Raw genomic sequence first — 22493 nt, 5'->3', positions numbered from 1 at the left:
TCTGTACTGACCTCCCAGCTTAGGCAGGCTTGATTTTTTTCAAATCATGATGCAAAGCATGGGTCAGATTCCCATCCGCAGCAAGCCAATGAGCACAGGTAAGCTGAATAAGCCACTGTCCACATGGGAAGGTTTTCTTTCCCCCACACAATAAACAGGTATGTGGGAAGCTGCAGTGTTGCTCTGCAGAACCACCCTCAGCACCACATGGCTAAAACCAGCCCAAGGAAGGCGAAGGAAAGGCACAGTTTATACCTGGACAAAGAGTTCACATCTGACCATTGGCATGCAGGCAGAAAAAGTCCAGAAGACCACAAAACACTACCCAAAACCATTCTTTAGGATCTAAGCTCTCTAAACACCAAGCTGTGTTTAATTCACAGCCCTGCTTTTGGAGGAGGGGGCAGCAGTGATGTGAGGACATGGGAGAAGGCAGTTTGACAAATCTCAGCAGTGTGGGACTGATCCTTACCCCGGGATTTGCAGCAAGAGCTTTTTCTCTGCTCCCTGCATCACATGGCTTTTTGACAAATTGTCTTTCCCAATAAATCTATCCCTCACTGTACACATACGGAATCTGTTCTTCTAAGTAGCCACTGAGGTGCTGTCAGGGTCATTAACTATCATTATCTGGGGCAGCTGTTCCCCAGCGTGCTGACGCAGGAATCAATCAGGCTAAAACATGAATTTCCCCTACACTTCTCCAAACACTGCCTTTATCCCTCTCCATCAAGCCATGAAAGAGAGGAACAGTTCTGCTATCACACCAAGGTTTAGCAATCCTCGTCCTGGAAGGAGCTGGCTAAAGGGAAACCAATTGCAGATGAGGCAGGCATCAGCCTGTCAGAGACAGGATGAGGTCTGACTGATGTCTTTACCAGAAAAGAGGAGGCAGGGTGATTGGAATCAGGCCAGTCAGCTGAGCAGAGATCACTCTTATAAAGAAAAAAAAAAACAACAAAAAATCCCCATGCAAAACTTCTTCATTTCCTTTAGTACCCCTTAATGAGATAACTTCTTTCTCTGAAGAATAGGGGGGCTTTCAAACCTTTCATGTGCTCAGACAACAAAGGAGAAAAACAGGCATTCAGGATTTTCACACCATCCAAAGTCAGGATTCATTAACTCAAACTGTTCAACATCTTAGACTTGAGAGCTTAAAATCCAACTTAATTTTCCTGGGTGTCAACTGCTTAACCCCATCTCAGGATTTCTCTAGAACAGAGGATCTCCATTCCTCTGCAGCAACCTCCAAATAGGATGAACTCTCAGAGAAGGGACAATACCCAGCTGCAGTCTGGCCAAGAGTATGTGTGTAATGGGAAATAGTTAGAGATGCAGCTTTTCTTCTTATTCCAGTGATAGGTATAAACAGAGCTAATTCTGTGCCTGAATGGTCTGGATTTACACACCAGGAGACTGTTAACCTGCAGAAATGCTGATCATTAACCTGCAGAAATGCTCTTTATTAGCCCTGAGTATCAGTCACTCTGTCTAGGTGACACAAAAATAGACAAACCTGAACATAAACCTCCACAACCCACACACACCTCTCAGCCTTTAACAGCATGTACACACACAAGCCAGACACGAGGCAGCTGCATCTTTGAATAACAACGGCATTGGGGAAAAAAAAACCAAAACAAGAGTGATGTCTTACTTCCCTTAAGGGAATGATCTGTCTTCCCAGAAGTTCTTGGCAAGATTTTGAAAAGAACTTATGGGAGCAGGACTTCGACTTCCCAAGGACAGCACACATCGGTTTGGGGGTTTCCAATACAGCACATCTTGCCATAAAGGAAGACCGAGGAAAATAAATGCAAGCAGATGATAAAACTAAGGGTGGAAAGTCTGAAAGAAATGCCTTTTTTTCTTGGATCAAAGCAAAGTTGTCCAAAGTCTGTTGTGCATATGTGTGAGAATAAGAAACTTCCAACTGGTGGGTATCACAGCCAGCACCTAGGCAGGAGACTGCCAAACATCTTCTGCCCCTCACACAAACCAGACTAAAACCTCATTCACCAGCCATGTCTGATGGAGAACAATTTGTTTTGTTTTAATCGGAAATTTCATCCTAGACTAAAACCTTTCCCCTCAAAGATTTATTAGGCCTGCACAACTGTCCTCAAAGAGGTTGTTTTGACAAGCACTTGCTTCCAAACAAGAAGATCTTGCCAAAGAGAAGCATCAGTGGCATGACTTGGTTCCATCAATGGGAAAGAGGTGGCCGAGCCTCTGCCAAGACTCACCTATCCATCTCATGAGGGACGTCATGATTTGAAGGTACTTGGTCTTCTGCACATTGAAGAAGGTGAAAGGACCCAGGAGGAGCGTGAACGCTGCCTGGAAGGACAACAAAATCACACATTAAATTAAAAACCAGAAATTCTGCCAGCAAGATGAATTTATCAGAAGAGCAAAGCTTGCATTGAAAGTTCACCTCCAGCCATGTCCGTTTGTCATGAAGCTTTCTTTGTTGCTTAATTTTACAGCTAAATTGGCTGAGACACAGGGGGTCAAGTAAGCTGCTGGGTATCAGAGAACATGCCTTGGGCAGAAGTAGAGCTCAGGATCCTCTTGGCTCTCAGCCGCTTGCTATCACTGCTACAGCCCTCCTTTACTGACACATTTCAGTAAAAGCACTCAGTACAGCCTTACAGAACATTAAATATTAAACTCTGGCCTCTTTGCCCAAGTACATGCTCAGTTTAGGTATGAATAGCAATAGCCCTCACCAGTCTACTTCTATTAGCATTGATGGGGTGGCTTCGGGGTATCCCAGGCTCAACAGCAATGGAGCCAAGTCTGCCTGGAACTTTTCCCACCCCTGCTTTAAGTCACCTGTGCAAAACATACAGGGGTTTTATAATAATAAAAACAGATAGTGGGAACTACAGTGTAACAGTTCAGTTCTTGGAAGCTAAGACCCTATGCAAAATGAGGGGAAAAGTAATCAAAGAGATCCTCAGAGAATTTAATTCAGTGTGGAACGTAAAGGTTCTTCAATGAAGAACTTCCTCACTCCCCTCTTGGATGTACATTAAGAGACCAGTGTTTCATAGAATCACAGAATGGTTTGTGTGGAAGGGACCTTGAAGATGATCTTGTTCTATTTTCCTGCCATGGGGAGAGACCTTCCTCTAGACCAGGTTGCTCAAAGCCCAGTCCAACCTGGCCTTGAAGACTTCCAGGGGTGGGGAAAATTAAATTGGGGTACACTGCAGCACCAGTCTATTTCATCTCTTCCAGCTGGGCTGCAAAATACATCCAGCAAAGATCCATGCTAGGAATCTGGACTATACAGCTTCCCACAGAGTTTCTTCTAGCACCTCCTAGAGCACACAAGGCAACCATGCTATCAGCCCACGTCCTGAGGTGACATGTCCTGTGCAGCACTGTCACCTCTGCTCAAAGCAGCACTCATGCCTTACCTACCCCAGAGAGAAGAGAAAAGGCTTCACTGCAAGAAGAAACAGACCCTGGCTGCAATCTGAACATTGAGATTGAGAGAAGCCACTTGTAAGAGGGAGACAAATTGGGTGTTAAGAGAAGAGAGCCCTGCCTGTCCTCTGTGGGATGGCACCAGCTAGCAATACACTAACAGGTCCAAATGCTGTAAGCAGGCAGTGCTTAGAAAGCCACAGCACACACAGCGTAGGTTTGTAGAGCATCCCAAAGAGATTTTTAAAGACAAATATTCAACATTAATATTTACACATTGCTCTTTTCCATGACTTCTTAAAGCAGTTCAAGAAAAGGTGTCATCAGAAGCGAAGAACTGGGACTCAGAGGGGCAGGTCTGCCAAGCCTCAAGGTCTCTGTCGACCCCAACAGAGTCAGGACAGAACAGAATCCAAGCTATTTTAAGATTAGCACAACCCCAAGAAACCTTTTTTGAGACAGTTTCAGAATATCTGCAAGGCAAATTGGAAATGCCTCGCATCAGAAGTATTCTCAGGTGATGAAAGTAAACCCAGAAGGGGAGCAGGGGAGAGAACTCTTGGTTTGACATGTTGCTTGGTGGGGATATATTCTGATCTGAGACCATTGCCTACATCAAGTCTTGCTTTTACTGCTCAGATTAAAAAAAAAAAAGGACAGGAAGCATGCACAGAATTCAGATTTGTGAAGCAATTGATAGCTGCTGGATGAAACGCTGAAATCACACAGAATACAATGCCACAGGCATAACTGGCACGACTAAGAGCCAAATCAGGTTTAACAGTTATGGGACTTGAGGTTCTAACATAGAAGCAAACCAGTCAGTTACAAACCTTTTTTTACTCTTCTCCCTCTTGTTCCTCTATTCTAACTGAGACCTTAACTCCACTCTTTTCTCTTTAAATAAAAAACCAAGTTATGTTAAACCACGACACCTGCCCACTATGGACTGCCACTCTACCCTAGAGCAATGCACAAACCCCAACAGACTAAAGAAACCTTTGACTAAAAAGTGATGTAAGGGCAAGGGCCCAAAGCAAACAAAAGTTGACACCAACTGTCTTATTGACAAGTATTCTTGAGTTTGTGACAAATCTCTTTCAACTTTCTATCCCAACACTGCTCAACACAGCCTCCCCTCAAATCAGTTCATATCTCCTGCATCAGAAAGCTCTGAACACAGAGAGATGGGCTGAGGATGTGATAATTAAGGAACAGGTGTCTGCTGCAAATGAGAATGCTCCAGAACCAATCAGCAAAACAACCCCTCCAACCACAGCAAGGATTGACACAAAATCACCAAGCACCAAAGCAGCTGGGTCTGAAACCCAGATTTGTCTCACCCACCAAGGAAAGGAGACACGTCAAGGTGAATTTGGGGCTCAGCTGCTGAAAAGCACCCTGAGGTACTGGAAGAACTTGAGTGTTCTTCACTTTTTGCAGAGCACCTTAAACAACCAAATCCATTCAGCAAGGTTTTAAACTCTCCTCCTCTCTGGCCATTACTGCTTAACTCATGGGGAAGAGATACAAGCTGTGCTTCAATGGTTGAATGTCCCCCATCCTTTAGGATGATCAGTGTCTTCTGTTCTCAACCAGATCCTGGTCCAAAAGAGCCAAGCCAGAGATTAATTCTAATGCAATAGAAATTTATTCCCTTCTCCATTTGACACCCATTAGTGGTCAAAGATGAATATCCATGGATCAATACAAACAATGCTAAGACCTGCAATGAGATGAGTTTGCCTTGCTCTGCAGGAATTTGTGCCAACCACCCTTAAGGAAGGGAAGCTACAAAACACACTGGACTGCTTGGAAGAAGAAAGCCTGAGCAGAACTGAACATTAAGCATGCAGACAACATCATTGTGAAGTGAAACTGTGTGCAGCTCAACAGGATTGAGCACAGGGCAGGAAAAAGGGGCCAGTTTGTCACCAACAGCCAGGACATGAGGACAAGGACCCAGTCCCTGGATTGGAGCTAATCTCACCATCAACCATCAGGAGTCCCAAGGCCAGGAACTCTGTTTAAAAACACATCCCCAAAAGGATGAGAAGAGACCACAGTGCTTAGCAGGAGAGTGTCTACTTCCTCTACCTCGCTGTGCCAGACACCTCAATCCTCTTCCAACCCATTAAGTTAATTAGTTTCATAACTTCTCCCTAAGGAAAAAGTAAGCCCAAATAAGCACCTCAGACATATACCCAAACTTTCTATCTGATGTTTTCCAAGCTCCAGTCTCTCCCAGAGGGAAATAATTCACAAAGTACTTCATTACACATGTAATTCAAACAACCTAAAACCTACATAGAAAACTGTACCAGTCAGCCCTGTCAGAAGTCAAATATACAGAGCCCTGGCACATGAAAAAACCTTCCCAAATTTTCCAGTTCCTCTTGAGTCAGCTGAGGTATTTTCTAGGAGTTTATCATCCTCTTCCTAAGATTCAGCAAATAAACCCATCCAAGGCAGAATGGGCATAGTCTACTTTGATTAAGATTTTTCTGCTAGTGAAATGGTTTATTAGAAACAAGCAGGCATAGGGGGGTGATTCATCACTAAACTGAAACAAGGTAAAGGAATGCTTCCTTCAGCTAAGGAGGAGAACTGAATCTATTAAATGCTGTCTAAATTCACAGGATGGCAGAGAGAAACCATTACAGTGCTTTGGCACAGGGCTGGCTATTAAGAATGATTCCCTCATTTCCCTCCAAACTCCTCTATTAAATGGGAAAGGCCAGGTAAATCACCAGGCTCATAGTGGAGGGTATGTGGAATCCACACACAGCAAGTAAATGCAAAATTCTTCATTTTTTCTTCCTTTGTCCTGCTAAAAAACAGCATGAAAATCCAGCACACTAAGGACTAAAAAAGACTGCAGTTTTGTTGCCTTTACTGACATTTCCAGTCCAAAAAATGAGAAACCAGTGAGGGTAGAAGAAAGAACAGCAGCTTGTCACCCTGAATTACACTCTTCCCTGCAGGCTAGTAGGAGCCACAAGCAGCACACCAGCTTGCTCAACCCCTGGGAGGGTCTTCAAATCCATTCCTCCCACCAAGCCAAGCCACAGCAACACAGGCACCAAGGTTTGGGATCTTCCCTGAGCTGGAACTCAGCTGATACCACTTTCCCAGCCTGTCAGCTCTCGGTATCTCAAAATGAAAAAGCAGGCTGGTCAACTCCAGTCTTCTTGCCACAGGGGAACTAACTAGGGCTTACCGTTGCCTGGAATGTATTTTTATATATATTTATATATTTCTAAAAGTATATTTTATTAAAGCTCTTATGTTAAAACTTGGTTACATAACCTTGTTTATTGGATTATCTTCTAAAAGCAAGAGTAAGATCACGCGTTAATAGGACATCTGGTTGGTTTTTATCAGCTTAGTTGCAGCCAAGAGGACCACCAAGACAGCTCTTAACCACTAAGTGATGGCCAGCTAATGCCAGGAGCCTTTCAGACCATACAAACATGCTTTAAGCCAGTCAGAGGGCTGTCTGACCAAACGGGATCTTTATTGACCTGAAGGGTCCATCTATCACTCTGAACCAGTACAGTTCAATAGCTTTCATCTGCTGCTCAGCATGTGGCTTTTACAGCAGCAGCCAATATAGCTCAGGAAGCACAATTAGCATCCAAAATGTGGCTGATTCATGTATTAGATACAGTGGTTACAGCATTATGGCTAGTGCCTGCATACATTTGCAAGAGGACCATCTGAAAAACCAGCCCCATTCATAACTGTCATCAGAACTTGCTTGTTTTCATGCTACACAAACTCATCTGTAAGAATTGCATCTGGTTTTGGTGCTTGCCAAGTAGCAAATTAAAAACAGTAGCTATTGCTTCTTATTGATTCAGAACCTTGAAACTTTCAGAAAGATTGCATGGAAGCAGGGTATGTACCTGAGCAAAGTGCGACCGTGATTTTTAAACGCAACAAATGTGCCAGAAGCAGTGCAAAAAGTGCAAGAGTTTTTGAATAAAATCATTTGTGCAGCACAGGGCTATCATACCAATGAGAAGTTACTAAGTTTCAAATAACAGAGCAATGATCCCTCAGTTTTAATGTGAAGATGGAGGAGGTGTTGCAGCGCTCATTCCTTAGATATCCATCTCCCTTTGGGCCCCCAGCCACCCTACCTTCTCCTTTCCTCCTCCCTGCTTTTTACACCCTCATTCAAACCTACAACCCACCCCAAACCGTATAATCCCTTGGAGTTCTTGCTTCCCTTTGACACAAGTGACAACATCTCAGACAAACTTCACTTTAGGATGGTATCAAGCTCCATCTCTGCAGATAGTGATGTTTAGATTTCACAGCTGTTGAGCAATGCTGCCCCACAAGACAGCACAGCAAATAACCCTACTCTAAAGAGAGGTGAGATAAGAGCTCATAAAAGAGCCACTGGTTTAATAAAATGGATCACTCTCCTTGGTAGACTTTGACACTTTTGTTGTGTGCTTGATACTGGACTGTGGGTACACAATATTCCCACAGCAAAGCCTGACACCAATAAGACACAGGTTTGACTGGATGAGCACTTCCCAAAGGAAGCTTTGCTTGATTCAGTGCTCAGATGCAAGGAAAGTCTCCTTGAGCACGGCAGGAAAAAGCAGACATTTCTTACATGCTGTCAGAAGTGGCAACTCTGACACTTGCTCTGCTTCTGCAAGACATCCCTGAGCTCAGAGCTATTTCACAACTCAGATGAGCACTAGAAGGGACAGATGAAACAATCCAACAAAACCAGACTGCGCAAGTACAGAGAGCAAACAAGATGTCAGGGAACTGGGATACTCTGTTCCCACCTCAGGTGCTTTCCACTAGAGTGCATCACATGTAGGGAAAAAGAAGTCCAAAAAGCAAACCTGCATTTATTGGCATGGGCACAGATCAGAGGTTTTTTATTACTGGTTGGAAGACTGAACCAGACCTATCACCTTTAGTAATTCCTTAAGAACTGGTGTTCTGTTCACATCCTCAGGGAATTTTTAGGGCTGACTTTGGAGAGAAATGTTAAATACATGGTGCATTCCCCACTCTTGTTTGGAACTCCTAGATAAAGAAAACAGCTTCATGGCATTTCAGACCTACCTGCAGCTCCCCCAAGCACACACCTGCAGCCTCTGCAAGCTCTTCTATACCCACTTCAAGTTGTGGCTACTGCAGTGTTACCCAAGGTGGGCTCCAGCTACTCCTGTCAGGGCCCCAGGGCTTTTCAGCTAAAACACCTTAAGGGAAAAGGATCTTGAGTGTGGTGTCCCCCTCTGCCACCTCTCATCCCCTTCACTAGGGTGACAAGGCCATGTTTCTGTCCTACATGAGCTCATATCTCAAGCTACAGAGCCAGATGGCCCATCAGCAAGGGCGGCAATCCAAGCTTTCCCTGGTAAAGCTTTACCCCTTGCAGCGGACAGTACAAATATAAATACATGGAAAGAGTCTGATTGTTCAGGAAGGAGCTTTTTAGAGAGCTAAAAAAAAAAAGCTGAAAATCCACAGCCTCTCAAGGCTGGAGGCAGGGCTGCAGCAGGGGCTGTGCTGATAGGCAGTAAGTTATCAGCAGACAAGCTGTTTTGAAGCTCGAAGTTGGTTGAAAAGAGATAAACCAGCCACAGAACAAGGATTGCTCAAAGAAGTTGAGAGGCAAGAGGGATTTTAACCTCCAGATCCCCTGCAGAGTCAGGAAGTCACAATGGAGGGAGGCCACAGGCACCAGCCAATCCACAAGGAATATTTATAGCTGAAGAAACAAGGGCAGTTATGCTTTGGGTACAGCAGGCAGCTGCCACAGCAGCTCCGGTAATTAACGCGCTGCTCTCGGGACACCTGGCAGAGCTCTACAATCATAACTCACATCAGGCACATTCCTGGCACTCAGGAGCCCTCACCCACCTTCTTCCCCAGCTCCCTCAGGCAGGGAGGAGGCAGCCTCCAGGAATTAAGACCTCGGTTGCCACCAGGCTGGTTTTTGCCAGCGGAGCAAAGAGACCTTTCACCCACAGCACCCTTTAAGCTGGATGCTGCCTTCTACAGTTCCTGTGCCACAGGGATCCTAATGCCTCTTCCAAAATGGAAGACCTCCTGCAAGGGATGAAAAGAAGTGCTTGTATCCCCAAAGACACCAACTTCAGTGGATCTGAATACTATCTAGAAGTTTTCAAAGGCTCTAGCTCAGCACCAGCATTTGATTCTAACTGCCCACCCAGCAAAAAGTGCAGTCATCCCAGCTCCTTAAGCTCTGATCTTGCTGGTGATCCAACACACCAAAAACCAGGTGTGAACTGGGCAGCCTCCACATGCAGCACCTTGACCTTGGGAGGCCAAGGCAGAAGCAGCACATGGACAGCAAGGCAGCACTTGAGGGTGCTGCTCTCCTTTCCTCTCCCTATCCTTACTCAGGGCCCCAGCCTGTTTCTGAAGCTGGTCAATCTCTGAGCACCAGGAGCTTTCCACTTTGGAAAGAACACCCTGAAATACCAGTTCTTTCTCCACTTAATTTGAAGGAATTCAGGCACAAAGTGTTCTCAGAAAGTCATTAGGTGCAAGGATTCTGTTCCTGGCATACCTGGGGTGTGCAGGATCACAGCCAGCGGCAAGCCTACACTCTCTGGGGTAAATACACTTCCATTATCATTTTTCACAACAAGAGAGAGATAGAGGCCAGCAATAACCCCGAGGTGACTGGCATCTAATTTTTCATCATTGGAGTATTTATGGCACAGCCGTTTGCAGCATCTTGTAATCACTTTACCGCCTCCTTGACCCCTGGCTCCCCCTTATTCTGCATCTCCTAATTGCATCTGAACAAGCAGGAGGGAAGCAGCAAAGTGGATAGATGCAGGAGAGCTGAATGCTTGGGCTGTGATACTTGGAAGGACAGCAGAGGAGGTGCAGAGCCAAATTTGGCTGTACCCCCCACCACCAGCCTGCTCTGATCTCCCACAGCATATGAAAGTGGAGCTTTCCTCCTTCCTGACACTGGGTGACCTTGAGGAGTTGTTCTCTGCCTCCCTAGTTCATTAGCATGGTATGAGAGATTAATGAGTTTCCTCCAAGAAAGTGTGAGGGCATCATCTTTATACACAAACACAGCCCCAGATTCCTGCATATTTGTAGCCTCTCCCGGCAGGGCATTGGCAACCACAACAATATTTATATTGACTACAAAAGCCCCTGGGTTAGACAGCACAAAGCAAGGGAGATGTGGACCAGCATGACACGGATGCACAGAGGGCCCTGCAAACATGTCAAGCTCCAAGCTGCCAGGGTTAGGAGGTACTTGGGTTCAGCAAGGATGAATGTTCCTGACGGCCACTAAGCCCTTGTCTGCCACAACACCAGCAGTGCTTTCACCACTAAGCCGTTATTTGTTCTCTTTACTTTTCTCCCCTACAAACTTCTCAGTTGAGTTTCTCAGGATTCTCCAGCTGCCTGGAGGATGTAGCTTCAGGGGCAGCATCATCCTGCCCACTGGGTGATGCAGGAGTTGCCTGGAGGGAAGGAAAGTCTCTCACTTTAAAACTACTTAGGACAAAGGAAGAGATAAAGCCTTGCTGCCAGGGCTGCTGGGGTGTCTGTTCCCTTCCAGCCCTCTTCCCTGCACAGTGCACACCAAACAGGTGCAACAGGCTTGGGAGACCAGCTCTGCCCCAGAGCATTATACCAACTTCAACTTACAAGATAAATCCCAGCTGCATTATTTGTATTTATAGTCCTGCTTACAGAAGCATGAGCTACGTGTGGGATTTGCTGATGTAGTCCAAAAATCCACATTTTTGGACAACAGCGTCAGTGATCTCACTCAGATATACAGTGCAATTTAGGATGGAGTTAAGTTGCAGACTTATTTAGGCGTAAAAAGATATATGGGTCTGTCCAGAGCTTTCCTCCACAGCTTCTGATAATGTTCATAGCAGCAGAACTGCACAGTTCTGCAGTCCTGATAATTTCTACCTGTATATTAAAGAATTAATTGTAATTTCAGGGGATGAGAGATCAAGACTGCTGTCTTACTAGATGAAAACAATGATGTGAATCAGGCAGGCAGCAAGGTCAGACCTCTGTTTAAAAACAAAGCTGGTGCTAAAGCACCAAACAGAATACTGGAAAATATGCTGTTGAGAAAAAGGCTTATATTGCATTTCCCAGGGGATTGTTTAGCTGACTTAACACATCTTCTTCAGCTCTGGTTCCTAGGATGCTGTCACAATCACTGCAGAAAGTAACACTGCACAGGGGAAATCTATTTATTACTTATTTTCTACCAATGTTCTGAAAATCTAAGATTTGTGGCTCTGCTGGAACAGCCTAGCCCAAGAAAGGAATTTTAAAAGGCCCTTTTTAAACCTTTCCCACTCGGTGCAGGGAGTGGGTGATCACATAGATTAGTTCTGACACCTGCCCTATTCGGGAGAGATTGGTCTCCAGTATCAGGAGAGAACAGTGTCAGCTTTGGTGCCTTGCTGCCCAAGTGAGCTGACTCCAAAGGACAGCTTTATTCAGGGAAAGCAGCAGCATGGCCTCTCAGCCTTGGCAGGGTGGCTGTGCTGTGCAGCAGGGCTGTGGTTGGAACCCAACATCACTTCTGGTGAGCTTCCAACTGCAGAATTTGCAGAAAAGCAAACAGAGATCTATGTAAAGTCACTGCTTCACCCAGTTTGTTTGGTTGGTTTGTTTCCAAGGTTCATGACCACCATTCAACACCACCTAAGTCAAACCAAGCACTACAGTGTGCAGGACATTCTTCCTTGGGGACGCCAAGAGTGTCTGAGCTCACTAATGGCTCTTGCCCTTTGCATCTCTGCATCTCTTGCACCTTGCTTCTCTGAAGGGCTGGTAGCACCTGCAGCACCACAGCACCCTTCCCTTCCAGACAGCCCTTGGAGCCTGCTGGAGGTACCAGAGGGACACAATTGGTCCTTTGGAAAAGCTCAGCATCCAAGTGACAAGCACAACCCAAGCTCCACTTAGGAAAACACACTTCTCATTGTGAAGTGAACAGACAGCTCTGTACAGAAAACACATTCCAGTTCCCTGCACTATTGATTTCCCAGTGAAAAGAGACAAGCTAATCCATTAATGTTAGTTGCTTCAAAGTGTGGTCTTGCAGTTGCTTCAGTCTGGTCCCAAAGGCTGATTCTCTCACCCAGTGTTTGCCTTCTGGCTGGTATTTCTTTTACTCAAAATGCCATCAATTACAAGGAAGCAAGAAAAATCACCCATCAGAAGCTGAACTCCAGCTCTTAGGTCACTGGCACAACAAGTTTATATTTCATTTCCACAACACCACACTCATCTGCCTCCTCCTGATGGCTCAGGATGAACCTCTGTTTCACAACTCCAGTTATTATCTGAAGATCCCTTTGCATTAGGAAACACAAGGAGTGTGGCAACCTCCAGTAAAGCCAGTTTATCTGTCACAGGCATATGATGAGCAAGCAATTGAAAGGATTTATTGAGGAGTCCACAGAAGAACGGACCAGGATGAAGGAGGCAGGATTTATGCCATATTAACAAGGCTGTGTGCCAATTTCAACCTATTAGTTGCACAATAAAAAGAGTTGAGACTTGCCTTCACATCCCACATCCAGACACCATTTATTTTAGCAGAACTTGGCTCCTATCCCTCTTCAACCACTTCAGACCAAAGCAACAACTTAAGTGACCTTACTTTTTGGAGGCTGAGTAGAGGAGGGGCATGAGAAGACTCCAGTCAGCCTCTGAGACACGGCTTTTAGCCAAGCAAAGCTATTTCAGGGGCACCCATAACAATTTGGCCTACTGATATTGATACTTCATGCAGTACTAATTCCTCTCGTGTCACAGCAATGCTTCAAAACTCAGGTGCCCTGTACACACAGAAATGGCACAATATTCTGGACTATTGAAAAGCTTTTTTTTCTTATTTTGAAGGCTTTCAGAACTGCCTTTATGCACAGAAGTAGCAGCTGCCTTTTTTGTATATTTATTTATATTTCTATATCAGTATCATAGTAAACCACATCAAAGCATTTGTGGTAAGGAATATAATGCAATATTTTTGGCAAGAAGGTCTTACCATGAATAACTTCTTATAGGATATGCAGGGTGACAAGCTAATAGTGCCCCAGTCCTGCTGCATCCTTACTGCAAGCTGAAGTAACCTAGAACACAACAATGCTACAGTTTAAGCAATTTCTTTAAACAAGATAATGACTTCACACCATCAGGATAGACTACCACCAGCTTTCCTTCCTTTTTACTGGCTCACTCTGGGAGCCCAGGACAAGCGCTCCAAACCTTTTAGATGGATGTGCTGTGAAATCAGCCCTCCCTGGTCCAGCTCCTAACTCTGAGGCAGCTTTCCTCCCCACCACAGGTTCTCAAGGTCTCTAGACATTAAGACCTGTAAGAATAAATATCCAGGAGACAGCAGCTGTGACCCATTTATTACTGAGTGTTGCTGCAGGGCACAGCTGAGGAAGGCAGGGCAGAGGAAAAGCACTTGCTGCAAAGGGAACGGTGGAGAAAACCCAGGTGCCCTTGGAAGAAGCACTCTGCTTGCAGCACTGCTCCAGCTCTGTTGCTCCAGCTCCCAGTTGGAAACAGACAGCTTAGATCAAGCATGGATGTTCAAGTACTGCCATGAGGGCTCCTCTCATATCACTGCTGGGAGGCAAAATATTAAAAAAAAAAAAAAAAAACCAAAAAAAGGAGAAACCAACAGAGGCCAACAATGAACTGAGAGGCCACAAGAGCATCATGTACCAAACAAGCTGATAAAACTGCCCCAGTGCAGGTAAATGCATTTGGAAAGATCTATTTTGACAATAAAAATCTGAGACACCTTTACCCAGAGCAGGGCACAGGCAGAGGCAGGAAGGAGAAATGCCGTGGAGGGAAGCAGAGCACGTAGAGCAGGCACACAAAGCCCAGCACCGCGCCGAGGCCGACGGGATCCACACCAACCCTTATCAGTTCAGCCTCTGCATTTGCTGATTAAGTTCTGCCGGTCCCCAGCAATGCTACAGCAGCACGTGTGTCCTCAGAGCACCCCCTCCCCTGCACAGCCTCCTGCAGCTGCAGCCCGGCCCCGCTCTGGTCAGCGATCAGAGCACCGGGCCGGGGTGACATTGTCCCCTCCTGAAGAGGGACAGTGAGCGCCTGTGAGCCCGCTCATTGTATTCACTGCACAAGCACGTTTCCAACTGGGATAATCTCCATTAAACCATCTGCGCTCCCATCCTCGCCTGGCCTGCACCCGCTGGGCTGCCTGCGATACTGCAGCATCTGCGAACCGGCACAAGCGGATGCCACGTCCCTTTCCCAAGCAGCTAAAAAAACCAACGGAGACTCAGACAGAACAGATGCACCTGGTGGCTTTGACGCTCTACCGAGCCAGGCTACCAGGAGTACCTGTGCCAGTGCCTCTTCTGAAAGGCACATGGCTCCCCTTGAGAATTTAAGCCATTTCCTTTCCATCATGGGAAGACACCATGTCCCAGATTGCCAGAAGAGGAGGGCTGAGAACAGGGTAGAGGTTTCAGCCTCAACGGCTGCCCTGGTGCAGAACAGAAGCATTGTTTGCCAGGTCATGAACACAGTTTGGATCAGACACAATAGCTGCTGATCCCTAGGATTTAATCTCTTATTTATCTCAGTACCTGCTTTCTAGAAACAGGGATTATCATATCACATTCCCACACGACCTCGACAGAAAGAAGGAAGTGTTACAATGAAAGATCTGAAACTTAAATCTGCTGCACCGTCCCCACGACCTCCCCAGCACAGCCCAGTGGAACCTACAGAGAGCATGATAAAGCAGCTGCACTGAAGTGTGAATTCAGCACTGAGAGAACGTGACCCTCTCCTCAGCACTGCCAGAGACAGCCAAGGGACTTGGGAGTCACTCCAGCTGTTGAGGACGTGGCAGGGTGGTAATGGGTCTGAAGCAAAGATAGAAAGCCATCGATCTGCTTTAACTGTGATCACTGCCTGCCTCAAACAAGGTCGCTGGGCTGCCCAACACACGCCTTTCTTGGGAGAAAATTTGTCCTGCAGGGTCTTACCCTCACAGGAGTGGAACAGCACAGCAAGGCTCACCCTTCAAACCTCCCAGGTCTTTTATTGTCCCAAAAAGGAGGCAAGTATTAGCAGCAGGTGATGGGATGGGAGCAGAAGTCCATTTACATATTTCCTGCACTTGCCTTCACTTATTTGTTTTGCAAGTTTTTATTTTCCAAAGCAATTTATAAACAAGAAGCGAGACAGCCATTTGTTCAGACAAAGGTTAATAGGGGCCTAGCGGTCTCTGAAGACTCTGCAGACACACTTAGGTGTGAAATCTTGGAGCAGCAATAAAGATCCTGCACAGACAAGAAAGTCTCAAGAGAAGAATTTAATCTGTCTAAATATTCTCATTATGTACATAGTTTTCAGCTTCCATTCACAGTAATCAGAGCAGAGACAGCTTCCAGAAGCCATTTTAGACAATAAGGCATGAAAAAGGATTTTTACGTCAGCCATTATTCCTCTCTTCATCCCCAGCCTGAAGAGTCAATGTTTGAAATGGTTTTTGTCGAAAAGAAGACACAGTGTTGGGAGAGAAAAAGTTGACAGGAGGAAGGCAGCACGGGTCTTTGGCAGACTGGTGGGACTTGGCACAAAGCAGCTCCCATTGGCACCATTTGTCCAGAAAACCTCAAATAGATTATTCTCCTCCAAAATAGGTTTTCTGTAGGGTCATGCACAGAGTATGAAATATAACACTTCTTCCAGAGAACTGCTTCACTGGAATGAGCAAGACATTTCAGTTACATCCACACATCTTCCTCCTGGATCACTTAAACCTAAATACAGAACTAAGATAAGGTAGGAAAACTAGAAGCAGGCATCTAGGACAAAAGGGCTGATCCAAAACTCAGCTGCTTTCTTCTGGGATCACAGTGTCCATCTGTCCCCTTGCCACAGGGGAACTTGTTCGCAAAAGGAGACCTTGTTTGTCCACTCAAACGTGGAACCTGAATTATTCCATCAGGCAAGAATTCAAAACAGAAAGTTAAGAAAAGAGAATAGTTCTCTATGGGTACGATCTCCTGGGACCAAGAAAAGCTGTGCTCTTGATGCATCTCTCCCCTCCTCACTTTCATGTTGCATTTTCCCCTTCAGACAGGCAGGTTTCAGCTTTTCTGGCATGTTCAAAACTCTACTTCTGTACACAAGAAGCTTGGACAAAATGTGTAGAGATAATTACAATGGTTTACTACTAATTTTTTTTTTGCTTGAAGTCAAATGACTTCCTTGCCCTGCCTTCTCCTCCCCAGGTTTCTCTCAGAAAGTTTGAGAGCTCAACTGCTCACTAGTTGTCCACACTACAAACAGGACAGTGGGGAAAATATTAACCAGCACAGCCACTTTGGAGGCAGCCCAAACTCAAAGCCAGGGTCAGTACTGTGTTCTGAGTGTTTTATAAATTATTACATCTCTTATCCCTCTCTAAAGAGGTCACCATCCTCTCTGTTTTCTGGAGAATAAAATCACACAGGTCAAACAGGGAGTGGGACCAGAAGAGCTGGAGGCAGAACAAGTTCCAGTTTACTCCCAACTTCACCCAGTAAGAAGCATTAGAGACTTTTAACAGAAAAGCAGAACTTAGAGATAATGCTGACACCCAGAAGTATCCTGAAAATAGTGATTGTGAGAATTGACCTCCACCAGTAACCCACCACAGACTGGTCTGTTCTCCCACAAACAATCCCACCCTCCACCTAAGAGGGCGTAGAGAACAACACTGAAGCCTCATCCCAGTTACTGAGCAGAAAAGGATTAACCACTAGCAAAGACTCTGCAGATATTTATTCCCCAAATCCACAAGACAAGCAGAGGGAAAAGCTCCTCTGAGAGTTATGTACACAGACTTCAAGTCTAATGCTTACAGAGTCTTAATTTTTTTAATTTTGCAAGTCCTAACAACAATTATCTTCATGAATTATAGACACAATATCTGAGAGACACAGGCAGTAATTAATGCATGTCTGCCTTTTCTGACTAGCTCCTTCTGCTGGGTCAGGGAGAGTTATTGAAATTCAGGAAGGAAATCTTCGATCTTCTAGAAGTTTTAAAGAAACAGACCAAGACAGAATTTAATAAAGCAATAATATTTCTCTTAAATAATTAACTAGTTTTTGACACTCACTAATATTTCTGAGGCCCAGCTCTTACTTTTGCAGTGACACTGGATGTGATCCACTGCATCTCCAAAATGTACTGACTCTAAAATTACCTCTGGATTTCTCTGCACACACGTAGCCACCCTCATTGCTTTTACTTAAAATTCTCACTGAGACCCTTATCAGAAGCCACACTGTGCAGCACTAGCATCCTTCCCTCCTCCCATTCTGCCCTACTGACATCTGTCTCCAAATCCAAGCGCTCAGCACTCCCCAGGCTCTACAGAAGCCAAGTTCATCATCCTCTGGGAAAAACCCTGGGGTCAGAGCAGAACCCCAGCACAGCATTAGATGCAATAGACAATCCTGAACTAGACAAAGCTATTACTAAGGCAGTGTATACCACTGGATGTTGTCTAAGCTGGTTGTTTCCATCATCTTTCAAGCGGCAGATTCTCCTGCAGCATTAACAATTTTATTCACATAAAGAATGGACTCAATGATCCTTGTGAGTCCCTTCCATCTCTGGGTATTTTATATTCTAAAGCACTCAAGTGAGTTTAATATACTTCAGTATCTTGACAACAATTACCCCCAAGCAAATATTAATTAGCCAGCCACTGAAAAAAAAAAAACAGTGAAGAAAAACCTTTGGCAAAAATATCTCACCTGCTTAAGCAATATAAAACTACACACCAAGATGGACAGGACTCAAACTCAAAACCATAAGAACCATCCTGATGGCCAACAAGTTCAAACACAGCCATGTCACCAAGAATAGGGTGGGGGTATTTCGGCAAAAAAGTTAGACAGAACCAAGAGTTTAATATTCTGTTGTTCACTTGAACTGCATAATTTCTACAAGAAAAAACCTCCCTGTGCACTAGAAGCAGAGTTTAAATGGCAACAGTGGTCATCCCAATTGCAGAAGCTCACCAGATACAGCCTGTAAGCATCAATCCTTCGAATTGGCCCCCAGCACTTGTCTGTGTCGTTGTACTTTGTGCTGTCTCCAACACTGCAAGAATGGTTGCCAGTGACACTGCTGGGAAAGGAGGGAGAAACAAAAGAGAATAATTAACTCCTAGCAGATGTCTTCCCCTCTCCTGCAAGAAAGAAGAATGAGAGGAGGCCAATCCTCCTCTCTGTCCCTGGTCACATTCACTTCCTGACATTTTCTGGACAGTGTAACACAGCGAGTTGCTGAGTTACACTGCCTTAAACCAGAGGTTTAAAGGCAAATTCTTGGATTGCCTGCAGTTATTTGCAAGTTTTGCCATTTAATCATCAAGCTGGTGAGCTTAGATCTTTAATGGATCGCTGAGGTTTTCCATTTTTAAGACTGAAGTACAAATCCAGCCCAGATTTGATCAAACCCATCTATTATCTGTTTCTTTGAGAAAGGCACCACTCCCAGTGCAGAGCTAAGTCCATGTACCAACACCACTCACTGGCCTCAGGCTTAGTAAGCATCACACCCCTCAACTCTTACCCAAAGGGAGAGAGAAGGCAACATATTGCAGAGTATTGCAGTCAAACTATGGAGCAACAAGTCTCATGTCTGCAAGTGCTGGAAACACTGCACACCTGAGCACTTGTCTGGAATCAGGTCAGCTACTTTGCAGTCAGGCACACAGGTGGGGAATACAAAACAACTTCACCACCCACCCACAAGAGATGAGCTGTCCTTGAGTCATTTCTCCACCCCATGCTTTGGAAAGTACAGCTGATCCCAGCCAGACTTATCACCCCACCAAAGCCCAAGCCTGCCCTGTTCCCTGGCAGCACACAGCCCCTCAGGAGTAGGCACACTTACCAGGTCACCTGCATTAGGGACACTGGCACCGCTGCTGCATAGATTGCCAGGTCTCCATAGAGGTAGATAATTATGCAGAAATAGAAGAGGTTGACACCCACTGCAGAAAAAGAAAATATTGTCCAGATTCAGCAGAGTACACAGAGACTCTTGTTCTCTGCACTTCAAATATACAAAAATTTTAAGATCTTAAATCACCATTTGCCTCCATAGTTTCTACAGCAAACTACTCAAGCTCAGGAAACTTACCATGGAACAGGAACTGATGGGGCATGAGGGGTCTCAGAGCTCCACTCTGCCACCTTCAATACCTGGTACTGACACTAAATAAACCCTCTAGTTCGAGCCCATCCTGCAGTCAAGACCAACAGGTCTCACATAAGTCACCTGCCAGACAAAGCTGTCAGCTCTGAACAGCCACAGGCAAACATCTGGGTGATGCTCTCAGGCTCAGTGTGAGCACAGCCTGACACAGTGAAATGCAGATGGAATGTTTCTAGGCTCTGCTGATTCCAAATCCTCTGACTGCAAACCTGCAGGACCTTCACAATATGGACTTGTAGGGATTTAGCCCTTCAGAGCTCAGATTGCAATGGGCTGAACTGGAGCTGCTTTGGGAGATTCCCTACCACTGGCAACTTGAGCCAAGGTACAATCCTGCAAAGCTTTAAAACTGTTTCTGCATCCCACTTACCCTGATGCCACCACATATACACTGTACATGTTCCTGCCTCTACTCATTTTTTGGGATAATTTTTTTCTGCTTTTTTAAAAATTATTTTTAATTTAAAGCTTGCCCTGCCTTCACCTATGAGATTAAAAGAAAATCTTACACAAATTAACTGGGTGCACAGATCAACCTTACTGAGGCACAAGAAGACACCACTTTAAAGAGCTGAAATCTAAAGGGATAAAGAAATGCTTGATGAGACTCCAGGATTCTCTTCATGCAAGCAAGTCTGTATAAATCTCACCAACAAGTTGGAAGATATTTTATTTCAGAGTCAGATGAGTTACAGAATAAAAGCCTCACATTTATTTAATTTAGGAAGTTGACATTGAAGGAAAACAGCTCAAGAAACCTGCCCATAGTTTCAAGTTGTGATGCCACCTGATGCTTAATCCCAGTGCAGCTTGAGCAAACCTCACACTCACAGCTGTGACAACTATCAAACAAGGACAACACTGCTGCACGACTGAAGACTCATTCCTACAGTGCCCCAAAGCTTTGCCATGTTTTGCTATCATACTGCCCTGGATCTCTGGGTGTCAGGAAACATGATTAGGCATACTTCTTTGTTTAAATAAATTATTCTATATGCTGAGCCTGCTTAGCATGAAAGGGGCTGTATCAGCTGCCCTGCTTCTGTACAGCAGCACACTAAATCAGTGCTCTAGAGTTGCTCCTGGAGACAAATGGACTTGCTACAGAAATTGTCAGATCATTCCATATAGTTCTGCCATTGTTTTCTTGCTCTGTGAAAGATGTCTTCACAGTTAGGGAGTCTCTGCGTTGTTCTGGAGACAGCAACAAACTACCAACCAGTCTTTTCCAATCTCCCATTAAGAAGGGTTGAAGGTTTTAAAAAATACCTAATATAGGACAGAAGCTGCAGAGACACAAAGCTGAGGGCTACACAGACTCAGATAGATATTCTGTTCTGGGATCTGTGACTGGTCTCAGGACTCAGCTACCCCTCCCCACACAAAATAAAGCTGGCATGACCAGCTCAGCCTCAGCAGCACCTCCATTCCAATGCAGACCTCTCTGCCTGCAGGAAGCACAGGTGACACTCCTCTCCAAGACAGGAAGACTTTAACATCAGTTATTTTATAAACTGCTGCTGACCCTCCCTGATCAATACTTTCATTACTTGGCACAAAACGAGGTGAAAAAAAAAAAAAAGCAATTACTTCCTGTGAGGAAACAGTGATAGATGTGCCTAGAATCTATTACTGCAATAAATGACTGCTCAGTTCCAGAAGAAAGCACCCAACATTAAAAAGTAAAAAAATCAAATCAAGAAAAAAAGTAGTTTTTTAGAGCCAGCTCTTTCAAAAGAGCACACAGTCTCTTCACAGCCTAAACCTAAGTCAGCTCCCTTTAAGAAAGCAGACAATCTGAAATTGAGATTTATCCCCAGCTTACCTCCTAGGACTGCAGATTCAACTCCTGTCAGATTGTTGAAAATAAAAATCAGTCAAGGGAAAGGAGCAGAGAACTCACTAGAAATCAGGGGTTTTGAGGTCTACTGCACAGCTTTCATCAGCCTTCCCTCTGGAGGCTGCAAAGCCCTCCATCACCTTGGGTTTGGATCCATACATTGTATATCATCAGTAAACACCCAGACATTTGCCAGCTGTGAAACCTCACAGGCTGGTGCTTGGAGCTGGGAACTCCCCAGTGTGGCCCAGTTTCTCTGCACTAAGTGGTCACTGAGCTGCTGCCCTTGCTGAAGGCCTTTCTGTGCAGCTGAGGGGAGGGAGCACCTCAGCAGGGACCTGCAGAGGGAGGTCCTTCACCTGTCTGTCCCTGCAGCCACTGGGGTGTCTCTGAACCAGTGACAGGGATGGAGCCCCACAGAGGGTGTCCCTGAACCAGTGACAGGGATGCAGCCCCACAGAGGGTGTCTCTGAACCAGTGACAGGGATGGAGCCCCACAGAGGGTGTCCCTGAACCAGTGACAGGGATGTAGCCCCACAGAGGGTGTCTCTGAACCAGTGACAGGGATGTAGCCCCACAGAGGGTGTCTCTGAACCAGTGACAGGGACAGAGCCTCACAGAGGGTGTCCCTGAACCAGTGAGAGGGATGCAGCCCCACAGAGGGTGTCTCTGAACCAGTGACAGTGATGCAGCCTCACAGAGGCTGTCTCTGAACCAGTGACAGGGATGGAGCCTCACAGAGGGTGTCCCTGAAGCAGTGACAGGGATGCAGCCCCACAGAGGGTGTCCCTGAACCAGTGACAGGGATGGAGCCCCACAGAGGGTGTCCCTGAACCAGTGACAGGGATGGAGCCCCACAGAGGGTGTCCCTGAAGCAGTGACAGGGATGCAGCCCCACTGAGCCCTGACACAGGGA

The 22493-nt window shown here is 45.5% G+C and overlaps 1 protein-coding gene across 3 annotated transcripts in view; it reads right to left on the bottom strand.

The window, feature by feature from the left end:
• TMEM104 (transmembrane protein 104) overlaps positions 1-22493 on the bottom strand; it is a 43891-nt gene that overhangs the window by 12933 nt on the left and 8465 nt on the right. For 2 of the 3 annotated variants that reach the window (XM_064728388.1, XM_064728389.1), the window contains exons 7-9: positions 19414-19513; positions 18534-18642; positions 2250-2343 (exon numbers count right to left, since the gene is read on the bottom strand). In XM_064728388.1, coding sequence (XP_064584458.1) covers positions 2250-2343; positions 18534-18642; positions 19414-19513 — 303 coding nt within the window. The remainder of the gene's footprint in view (positions 1-2249; positions 2344-18533; positions 18643-19413; positions 19514-22493) is intronic. The other variant, XM_064728390.1, reaches the window with a different exon arrangement.

Source organism: Zonotrichia leucophrys, chromosome 18 (genome assembly GCF_028769735.1).
Source record: "Zonotrichia leucophrys gambelii isolate GWCS_2022_RI chromosome 18, RI_Zleu_2.0, whole genome shotgun sequence".
In the NCBI taxonomy this organism is placed as follows: Eukaryota; Metazoa; Chordata; class Aves; order Passeriformes; family Passerellidae; genus Zonotrichia; species Zonotrichia leucophrys.
The sequence above is the reverse complement of the archived record's forward strand: the minus strand, read 5'-3'. Positions and strand labels throughout refer to the sequence as shown.